Genomic DNA, 11,449 nt, shown 5'->3' with positions numbered 1-11,449 from the left:
TATCTGCCCTGTAGACCAAAAGAAATGTAATAGACATTCCTTCTTCATTGGGAATGGCTATAGTTCTAGACCAGGGACTGGAGGTCACAAATAGCAAATGTCGGGTGCTCTTGACAAACTAACTCCCAGGATTCTTTGTGGTTGTCCTGGTATAAAAAGGATGTAAGATTCTAATGCTGAGATCAGTGTCACAGGCTCTGATATGATCATCCTTTGATGCAACAGGGGAAGCGGCGAAATGCATATTTGACTGTGTAGTTCTTCTTTAATGGGTTGAGAGGTTCTGGCTGCCAGTTTGGTGTAGTGGTTAAGAGTGGCAGGACTCTAATCTGGAGAACTTGGTTTAATTCCCCACTCCTTCACTTGAAGCCAGCTGGGTGACTTTGGGTCAGTCACAGCTTCTAGGAGCTCTCTCAGCCCCACCCACCTCACAGGGTGTTTGTTGTGGGGATAATAACAACATACTTTGTAAACCGCTCTGAGTGGGTGTTAAGTTGTCCTGAAGAGCGGCATATAAATCAAATGTTATTATGGTCACATCAGCAGTCCTGAAGACCTTTCCTTAACCAAAATGATTCCCTTTGAGAGATCAGATAAACATTCCTTCAATCTTCTGAGCTAGTTCAAGCAGACTTACGGATTCTTCTCATTTTCCTTCATAGCAGGTTCTTTACTGCATGTGTCAAAACATATTGTTGAGATTTCTGCTTTCACTCTGAAAAATGCACCTATTTCTTTAACGTCTCAAAAATGTTTATCTCATGCCCAGGCACCAGTTGAGTCTGCCCTCATTTTAGGGGTTCACCGCTCTTCATGTTTGATCCTCTCAAACCCTCTCATTCAGCTCTCCTGGAGCAGATTCTAGAGCATTTTCTCTCATAGGTCAGTGTGTCTCAATCTTCATCATATCCCAAGAAGCAAAATCCCTTGGGGATAAATGCAGCTCATGTAAGAATCTTGGGGCAATGCGATGGTTTGAAATGTGTGTCATTTTGTTGATTTTTTGTTGTTGTTGCCTGCATTGTGAAGATTTCAGTGGGTTTTATTATTGTGACTGTTACATGTTTTTAAATAAAAAGTTGGGATGAAAAAATGTGGTTTTTATCGTATGTAAATCCTTGCTTTGTAATCCTGCCTCCCCAATTTTCTTAACCGAGACTTCTTCCAAAAATGGTAGGGTCCACTCTATTTTTTACCAAAAGTTCATACTACAGATCTCTCAAACTTGCAGTGAAAATGTTAATCAGCTGTGGTCACTTGGGAAGCTGAAACTTGGATTACTCGGGCCTGAGCTGAAGATCTTCCTACCTCCAGCTTTACAGTTGTCCAGTAGCCGGGGTGGTGGTGTTTAATTTCCTTTCGAGGAAATTTCAAGGTGTTTTTGCATTGGTGCAGTAGGTAAATTCAGTTCTGTATTGCAGTCATGGATGGTCAGGTGAAGTAATGAACTGAAGGCCAGTTTGCTGTAGTGGTTATGAGCAGCAGGACTCTAATTTGGAGAACCGGGTTTGATTCCCCACTCCTCTGCTTGAAGCCAGCTGGGTGACCTTGGGTCAGTCACAGCTCTCTCAGAGCTCTCTCAGCCCCACCCACCTCACAGGGTGTTTATTCTGAGAACAACAACACACTTTGTAAACTGCTCCGAGTGTGGCATTAAGTTGTCCTGAAGGGTGGTATATAAATTATTATTTTAATTTTATTAATCAGTGTGCTTTTTGTTCATGTATATAGAAAGGCAGGAAGATGTGTACCATGTCTTTCCATACAGTGCAATAAAGATCTTGGACAGTGTTCTTTCCCAAAAGTTTGGCATAAATAAAATGGGGAAATGGGGGAGAATGGGGAAAGCCTGGAAACAGAATGATCACAGCATGATGTCATGTGAAGGAACCACACACACACCCAGCACCCCAGTATGGAAGCCAAAGGAGAGAAATCTCTCTGCTTGGAAGGAGGCCTCCCTCTAGTAAGGAAGGACTAGACCCCAGCACCCCTGCAGTTAGCAAGCGTTTAATGATGCGGGCTAATTATTCTGGGGATTCCCTGCATTAAGAAAACCAATGTTCTTCTGTAGGAAAAATGATGTCATATTTTGGTCACCATGGCAACAGAATACTAGCCCTCTTCCCCACCCACCCTCCAATGCCATTGATTGTATTACTTTGGGGAGCATGGATGCCACTCTGCGAAGCGGGTAGGCTTCCTTTTGTAAAGGCAGGGGGGCTGGGGGTGTGGAGCACCACTAGACACGGATGTGGCATTTCAGCTACCTACCAACACTGCGGGACCCATGACTGTCCCCATGTTGGAGAAAGGCATGCAATGCCTGTAAGTCTTTAAAAAAATACAGTGCCTCCTTCCCCAACTTCTGCTTTCAGATGCAAGGAAAGCATTTGCTTGCTCTTCCTTTCTGGCTCACGTTTGACAGCTGGAAAGGCAAAAAGCAGCTTCGGATATATCAAATGAGAGTCAGGGACCCAGCAGTGTGCTTGGGGGGAAATGCCAAGCCAAGATGTGACTGTTGTGCAGCTTTATGCCCTTCATGCTGGAGCAAGGCATGTGATGCCTTTGAGTCCTAAAAAAACCTTTCCCCAATCTTATCTAGTGCCTTCAGATGCAAGCATTCTGGCCTGGCAGGCACATAACTGCTAAGACATGATTTTCTCTCTCTCTCTCTCTCACACACACACACACACACGCACACTCTTTTAAAAGCATAAAAGAAAGTGATGCCTCAGACATCCAACAGCATCAGAAAAATGGCTACAAATGGTTCAGTCTGTTTGGGACTGAACACTGGATGTCATTTGTGTTTAGCTTTTTTTAAAAAAAAAATTCTGACTGCACACCCCCTACTCAGAGAGATCTCTTCCTTTCATTCTCAATGCATCTGTTTTTTCCCTATTTTTCTTCTTTTGATAAGGGCCAAAGGATATATAAGACTGGATCCAGACCAAATGTTTCACCCGTGTGAAAAAGTACACCACTTCTCCAAGGCGGGTGGTGATCTGCCGCAGTTAGTGTAAAATTAAGTCTAGATCCAACACACACACCTTTATACACTTGCATCTTCTTAGCCTAACGTTTTTGAACTCCTGACCTAAATAATTTCGTAAACGACTGCTTCCTCCTAAATTTAAGGACATGCTTTTTCTTACTGCTGGCAAATTGACTTTAGAGAAAGGTATTAATCCCCAGTCCCTCATTTTCTGCTTTGTCACCTACTATGCAAATATATTTTATAGGCGACAAGCTGAATGGGGGCTGACAGGGGGGGGGGGGAGAAGAGGGTCCAGAGTGCATGTGGGGGGGGCACCCTCTGCCCAGAGGCTTAGAAAGCCATTCATGTGAAGAGCACCTCTTTAAATGAAACGAAGAGTGGACTGAACTGTAACATTTACAAACCCATATTTTTAATGCAGACATTAGTGAGTGTATAGAATCAAGATTAATTACATCTGTCTTGTACCAGCATGAAATGTAGAAGAAAGACATACACAATCAGCATTGCACATTTTCCACACAAAAATTTAGTATTTTTGTGAATTGAACTTCTGCATGGTCTACAGTCTAGTGAATCATGAAGTACTGATATTTAAGGGAATTTTGTCTTACTAAGTTCAAGCATTATAAATCAAGTACTTCATCTAACCTGGGTTGTAGGATGAACTGCTTATATGTATGGTATTCTCAACACAGTACATTACACTCTAATTTTTACAAAAATAAAACTTTTGATAGCTCTTTTTCCACTTGCTAGTTCCTATCTGAAACAGTAGTTTGTATATACATGAGAGAATGAGACTTAAGGTGCTTTAGATAGTGTTTAACTCTTAAAATCTGTCTCACAACTATTTGCAAGAGTGACTGTCTGACGTGGTTTTCTTTGGCTTTATCCCATTTGCTTCATAGTAGCACATTTTCTTCTGCAGGAAGAATTTTCTTTCTATCTGTGTTGTGTACACTAGAGAAACAAAATGGTGGTAGTGTTTTCTAGTTGTAAAAACATTAATTCTTTTCGACTTGCAGTTATTGGTTTGCCACAAGAAACAATTAAAACAAGAATTAATTTAAAACAAGGCTCTGTGTGTTCATTTTGGGCCCAGAAGTCATGGAGATAAAATGCCTTCTGGGCCACACCAAGCTACCCTCAGGGCCAGTTTCTTTCCTGTGGTCTCCCTTGCTAAAACAATGAATCTGGACAAATGGACTACAGCCAGTGCATATGATACGTTGGCAAATGTATTTTGTTTTCACTAAGCATATTTTTTCCTGTAGGAAGCTAGAAAAGCAGCGCCTTTTTCTTTAGCTCATTCCGTTTCCAAAGTGCAAGCCGCTCAAACTGTTCAATGCTCATTTTGAAGACTTCCTGGAACTCTTCAGGGGACAGGTGCCGCTTGAAAAAGAAACCATAAAAGCAACGTAAGATCCTTATTCTAGAAATGTATATAAGTATAACATATACAGAAGTAAAGATTTGAAACAGATTTCCATCTTATTTTAGTAATAGTTTTAAGATTCATCATAAGATGTTAAATAAAATAGAGAAGCTGTTTCTTGGGGATGAATTCTAATGATCAAAGACATGCTATGCAATTTAATTCATTTTGATAATAAAAAAATAGTTGATTGCTGTGTGCTAGGGGTGCGCACCCAATAACGTTCAGTAAATCTGGATTAGGAATACTGAAGTTAAAAAATCTGGAATTCCCTAAAGAATTGATTCTCTGATCACAGAACAGAAGCAACCTGAAGCAAGGGAATGCTTTGTATTTGTGGCTGGGGTACTGCTTGGTTCTGTAATGTGGTGTTCTCCCAATGGCTGAACCCAATGCCTGGCTGCTGTGAATGACACTGGTTCTGTTGGACTAAACTGAAACAGTGTCCCTTTGCTTCGCTTTGGTTCTATGGGGATTCTGTTCCCGTGCTTCAGTTTGGACTTCCTTTAGGATGAACTCAGCTTGCATTTTGGAGTGCACTTTGGCCATGGCAGCCTTGCCCCAGTGTTTCTGCAGTGGGAGTCAGCTTTGACGTTTTTCCCATAGGAAACAATGATGCGGCTGGGGCACCTCCTTTAGGGCCCACAGAATTGGCCCCCAGGGTCCAATCTTCCTGAAACTTGGCAAGTCTTTAGATGATAAACAAGAGTTTATCATCTGCAAATTTGGTGGAGTTTGCTTGAAAAATGACGCCCCCCCCCCAGCCCCTGGATAGCTCCCAGATAGTTTTTCCATAGGGAATAATGAAGACTGGCTGGAGGCACCTTCTTTAGGGGCCCACAGAATTGGTCCCTGGGGTCCAATCTTCCTGAAACTTGGGGAGTTTTTAGAGGACAGTCAGAAGTAGGTTCCTGGCAAATTTGGTGAAATTTGCTTAAAAAACGACTCCCCCCCCTCAGTCCACTGGATTGATTTCCCCTTAGGAAACAGCCAAATCTTACCAAATTAAATGGAATGAATTTGATACAAAATACCGGCATACCAAATCTACTTCAGTATTCACTGGTTTTGATCTGAAATATCTGGATCCCACTGAATCAGCCAAAGTTTGGTATTTTAATCCAAATACCAAACTGAACTGCGCACCCCTAATGTGTGCAGTTTGCAAGCCCCAGGGTATCAAGGAGCTACATGATGTCATGGAACGTTCACAAGCTTTACAATTGTTTGGGGAATGTTGCCTACCAACAAGGCAGCTATTGAGAGGAAAAGGAAGGTCTGTTAGATTAGAGGAAAGCTCTCATGGGTCCAGGTATAGGAAAAGCTGCAGTAACTGGGAGATGAAGGCTAGGATACATGCAAAGATTTATAATCTAACCCTCCCACCCTCATTTCCAGAAAATGTTGTTTTGAGAGAGGGTGATTAGGAACAGAGAATTGATATGAAGGGGCAGCATTATGACCTCCCCCTTCCACTATCAAAACAGGGCACAAAAAAAGGGATCTACAAAATGAAATTGCAAGTCATGTAAAAAAACTCTCTGGATTCTTTAATGTTGGAAATAAAGCTAATCAGTTGAGGAAATCAATTAAAGAGTCACTTCTTTGTTTCAATGAGAAACATACTTCCAGATGTAACCCTCCCCTCCACAGGGCTAAAATTCTCAGGGATTGTACCCCTCATTGAAGAGAGCTTCCTTTCCAAATTTTAGGCAGAAAGAATTGGCAATAGCCCAGCAGCAGCTAACATTTCTGTTATCTATACTGAATCAAGATGGTGGGATTTTGTACATCAGTAACAATAATTTGAGCCTAATAGTTTTAAAAATTAAAAGCAGATGCCATTCTTACTTCCAACTTGGTTCGGTCCACATCCTTTGGTAGTTTTACACGAACTCTGTTTGTTACAATAAGTGTTTCATAGGAATAGACCTGTTTTAACAGAAAAAGAAAGATCATTGTATCTAAGAAAATCATCCGGTGAGACTATTGTTTTCTTTATGCGAGGGTACATACTTGTATCTATATTTGAGGTACTATTTTCACACGGACTAAAGAAGAAAAAAGGAATATACTGAACCTTGCTAGGAAGGGCTGATTTTCAACATCCTCCCAGAATGGTTGGCAGTGTTCCTTACCTTGTATTCTGTAAAAGACCAGAGAAATAATTAGTAGATTAATACAGTCCTGGCTGTAGTTTACCTGAGAACATTTTGAGACCTGGTTGCAATATTACTTTCCCCACCTGAGTACGGCCTAAAACCTCTTCTCTCCGGTGCCATTCTAGGAAGGTGCTGTGCAGGAGGCATCTATGGAATTTGCCATTCCATCTTTGTGAGGAGGAGGAAATTCAATTCCTCATAAAACCCACTCATTTTGACTAGCCAAATTTCAGATAGATCGATCAAAAATCACACAGTTTGAACATTTTTGTTCAAATATATTGTCGAAGGCTTTCATGGCCAGAGAATGATGGTTGTTGTGGATTTTCTGGGCTGTATCGCCGTGGTCATGGCGTAGTTCCTGATGTTTCACCAGCAGCTGTGACTGGCCTCTTCAGAGGCGTAGCACCGAAAGACAGAGATCTCTAAGTATCAAACTGAGAGATCTCTGTCTTTGACACTGAGAGATCTCTGTCTTTCGGTGCTACACCTCTGAAGATGCCAGCCACAGCTGCTGGCGAAATATCAGGAACTACAATGCCAAGACCATGGCAATACAGCCTGGAAAACCCACAACAACCATTTTTGTTCAAACTTGAGGTTGTTCTTGCTTGCAGAATTGCTTGATTTTGTATATAAGAAACATACCTTCAACATTTTCCCTCCTGATTCGCATTCTGGAAAAAGTGGAATATTTTCCAAGTGGCCTAACCCTCAAAACAATTTGGCTTTGATGGTTGCCTCTGATTCAATTTAGCTGGCACAAAAACAAAAGTAAGCCTCAAGACAACTTTCAAGACTAACAAATGTTTTGTCATATACACTTGCAAGGACTAAAGCCCACTTCATTGACTGCATGAGGGAAACCTGTTTGTGTTTGAGAGAAAGCACCTGTGACCTGTGTAATCATAAATCTATTCAAATCCAAGAAGTATACTCTGTGACATTTCTATTCAAAATTTAAATGTATGTAAGAAAAGTAGTAGTAGTAGTAGTAGTAGTAGTAGTAGTAGTAGTAGTAGTAGTAGTAGTAGTAGTAGTAGTAGTAGTAACAACAACAACAACAACAACAACAACAACAACTGCACTTATATACCGCTCTTCTAGACAGATTAGTGCCCATCCAGAGTGGTGAACAAGACAGTGTTATTAAACCCTGCAGTGACTATAATTTTATATTTTACTACACAACAGATCGGTTATTCTTTAAAATGCCCTCAAACTCCATTTTGTCTATTTCTGCAACAGACTAAAGCTACTCCACTGGAATTTTTAGTTGTCATTAAGCTGTCCATCTTCAAAAAATGACATTTAGTTAGTTTAAGAGAGGAATTAAACCATTGACAATTTTCTCCCATAACCTTAAAAACTTGGACACAGTCTCAGATATGATACCCATCTTTGAGTCTTAGCTAGATTTTAGAGATGTGTCCTGACAGAAAATCAACAAATGCAGCTGTCCCAAACACTTGTGACACATGTATTTATCTATCGAACCAATTTTTGGTTAGACACACCCATAAGGGACACAGCGCTTTCTCACCATACCAAGTCAAGGCAAAACACTTGCTGTCTTACAGTGCAATCCTAAGAAGAGTAGCTCCAGTCTAAGCCCATTGAAATCAATGGGCTTAGACTAGAGTAACTCTCCTTAGGATTGCTCAGTTAGTTCCTGAGTGGACAGAATACTCATTGGCAAAATCAAATTGTATGACGAGTGCAGTTTGGTGCCAAAAGGCAACGTGATATTTTGAAAAGGTGTTCAGATTTGCATGGTTTGGAACTATGTAAAAACCAGGTGCTGATAGTTGCATCTGACACACACGTGCGGACACACACACAATTACTGAATTCATGGAAACCCACAAAACCCCAGCTTGTTCCAGATAGAGGATGTTTCCTGCCCAAGAGACGTTTCTACTTGTACTTACTAATGGGCTTCTCAGATCCTTGGAGCTCAGCAATTCCCATCTGTAAGATGGGTTTAACTATGATGCTCAGTTGTTTTGTGGTTAAAATGTTTATAAATGTTCTTGGGCAATATAAATATCTGGTCCTCAGTGGTCCCCACCTGTAAAATGGGACAAATAAAAATCTGTATGCATGTGCCCTATGCTGGCCATACATGTGTGTATGTGTATCTGTGAAATAGGGAGACAGCCTTGCGAAGATGGTCCGTAGTTCAGAATTCTCAGGCTCGGATGCACTGCGAGGCTTAGGCAATCACTGAGGGCTATGGTTCAGCGTTCCTTATGGAAACATCAGGCAGAAATACATTAGGGGTATATGTCACACGTGTTTGGGAAACAGCTGCTGTTGACTTTCAACATCGATGCCCCATCGAACCCAATGTGAGCTGAAAGACCAAGACAAAGGGTGGTACACAGATTGTAATTTGGAAGTAAGACTGCAGGATGTTCACCCTATTGCAGAGCGGAAGTCAGGTCAAGGTTTAGCTTGTCCTTTCATTACCACATCAACACAAAGCACTATAAGAGAAGAAATTACTCGGTGGTGCTTCTCTGAGAGTAGCAAAATCTACCCCAGCTCAGAAATTTTGAGATGACTGTCAGGCAGCTGTAGAACCTAGAAGCTGGTCTAGCTCAAGAGGTCTGAGAGCTCTTGACAATATTTCTGGTAACATCAGGAAAGCCACTCACTTGCACCCAGGCTGATAAAAAAAATCTTGCAATTATAACATTAACCCCAAAGCTTTGCAATATGTGTGTGTGTATTCTTTGCAATAAGTACAATACTTGGGTGATATAATATTAACACAGCTGAGAAGCTCCCCACCCAGTAGAAAATTCCAAGCTCATGCGGAATAACATGATGACATATTTTACCTCTCTTTCCCCAATTAGAATCCTGGTCCATTTCATATTGGGTCATGTTTGCATCCTAGAACAGAAAGAAAATCTGTGTGTAAAAAGTTGGTCCAGGGGAATGCAGAATCCCTCTCTCCTTCCATCCACTTTCCCCAAAACCTCATTGCACCTTGGGAAATGTAGTCCTCAGGATATTGGACATCAAGATATTTTGGCAAATAGCTTTCCTTATCCGTGTCCAGCGCTAAAGTGACCTCAGAAGGATTCACTCATTTTTGCCACAAAATGAAAGCGTAGCATTGCTCAAGCACTTAGATTTTTTAAAATGTCTACCTACGTGGTGTAACCCATTCTTGCCATAGTCAGGAAGAGAGGCAGATTTGGAATATGGAAATCCTGTAAGAACAGAAAAGAGATTTCTTGTAAAATGCCACTGTCTAAAATGCGTACCAATCATAAAAGCCATAAACAGGAGATTATCTTTGTAAAAATGAATGGCTCTTGTCAAACACACAAGTTCAAAACCAAGATAGAGTCTGTGGCATGAACTATTTATATAAAACTGAGATCTTTTCTTTATTTCAGTGTAACAGTACCTTCCTTCATTTAACAAGAGATGGAAAGCACTAGCTATAAATACACTGAGTGTCTGCAGATGTTTTGGATTTTCAGCTGTCTTACACCCAAGACTGGGGATAGAGAAGGGTGGAAAGAAGCTTGCCTTTCCCCAAAGGTTCCCCCAATACCTACTACCACCCCGGGCCTCTCCAGGGTCCTCTAGACTAGCACAGTCTCTCAACTCCTGTGCGTGCAGTAGGGCGAGCAGAGGCATGAATTAGACTGGCTGTGCCTCCCCAGGGGATGCCCCATTCTCAACATGCACACCTGCTGAGGATTCTCTAGGCCCTGGTGTGTCCACTGTCATTGTAGGCTGTTGCTTAGAGAATTCTGTTAGGATGATTTGTAGACATTGTGGGGACCTGATGGAACCTGCCAACGCCATTGTGGGTAGATCCCAAAAGATTCTGTAAAAATTGCTGCCTTCGCAAAACTTTAAACCCACTGCTTCACAAACAACACTTGCAACAAATTCACTGGTAGGTTAAACACAACAAACCATTAGACAGCCTTTCTTCTGAAGACAGGCTGTTTCTGAAGAAAAGAACCTGGAGTATTGACCTCCCAGCCTTTCTCGCTGAACATACTTCTTTGCAATGTTGGCATCATGTTGCATTGATGCCCTAGGCTCGAGACGGTGATGCTTATTGGCTGGAACAGCAGATTCTGGGACTAGTCCAAAGACATAAATCACTATACAGGAATGTTTAAAATATGCTAACAGGAAACAGAATTATCTTGAGCCCCAAATGCCTAACTTCATTAGAGGTCTGAAACAAAAGGCAAGACATACAAATTTCAAAGATCCCCCCTCCACTCCTCTTGAATAACCCCTTTGGTGAACACAGAAGGCACTGCCAGAGTGACATGGGAACTCTGGTTGCATTACTGGACTGTGCCCTTCTCTTGGAAAAAGAGTCAAAGACTTTTCCTTCAAAAGTCAGAATTGCCACTTTTTGGAGGCTGTGTGGCTAGGAAGAACTTTGCATTCTGGTTGTTTACAGTTCCTTAAAACTCCCATTACTGGAGCAACATGAGACCTAGAAACATGAAAATGACTCCAATGCTATTGCGGTTACATAGGAGTAATTCCATTGGCCTATTTGTGGGATACTCATTCCTACCTTGGACTCAAGAAGTCCAGGGAATCCCCATAGAGACAATCTTAGAGGCAGTTCAGGCATGTGAAGGAAAAGTCATCAGCTGCCTGCGACAAAAATGCTAATTGGCTAGGGAATATCCTCAACTATGAGCTGTCTTTAGGGGAAAAGAAAGCTTAAATGAGGCCACAGTAAATATCTGCCCTGATGCATGCATTTTCATCTGCAGGTTAGAAGCTGAATGCTTTCTCTGCTCCACTGAAGAAAAGAAAGGGTAGAATCTTTGCCACTTCTATGATTAT

The 11,449-nt window shown here is 41.5% G+C and overlaps 1 protein-coding gene across 3 annotated transcripts in view; it reads right to left on the bottom strand.

Moving 5' to 3' along the window:
* Window positions 1-3,391: 3,391 nt before the first annotated feature.
* ABLIM2 (actin binding LIM protein family member 2) overlaps window positions 3,392-11,449 on the bottom strand; it is a 75,284-nt gene continuing 67,226 nt past the window's right edge. For 2 of the 3 annotated variants that reach the window (XR_008598296.1, XR_008598297.1), the window contains 5 exons: window positions 9,767-9,825; window positions 9,448-9,502; window positions 6,520-6,585; window positions 6,291-6,371; window positions 3,392-4,396 (listed from right to left, as the gene is read on the bottom strand). Coding sequence is in view for 1 of the 3 variants with exons in the window: in XM_054999703.1 (XP_054855678.1) it covers window positions 4,283-4,396; window positions 6,291-6,371; window positions 6,578-6,585; window positions 9,448-9,502; window positions 9,767-9,825 (317 nt within the window). In the remaining 2 variants the exon portion in view is untranslated. The remainder of the gene's footprint in view (window positions 4,397-6,290; window positions 6,372-6,519; window positions 6,586-9,447; window positions 9,503-9,766; window positions 9,826-11,449) is intronic. The other variant, XM_054999703.1, reaches the window with a different exon arrangement.

Source organism: Eublepharis macularius, chromosome 15 (genome assembly GCF_028583425.1).
Source record: "Eublepharis macularius isolate TG4126 chromosome 15, MPM_Emac_v1.0, whole genome shotgun sequence".
In the NCBI taxonomy this organism is placed as follows: Eukaryota; Metazoa; Chordata; class Lepidosauria; order Squamata; family Eublepharidae; genus Eublepharis; species Eublepharis macularius.
Note: the sequence above shows the minus strand (reverse complement) of the source record. Positions and strands in the feature narration are given on the sequence as shown.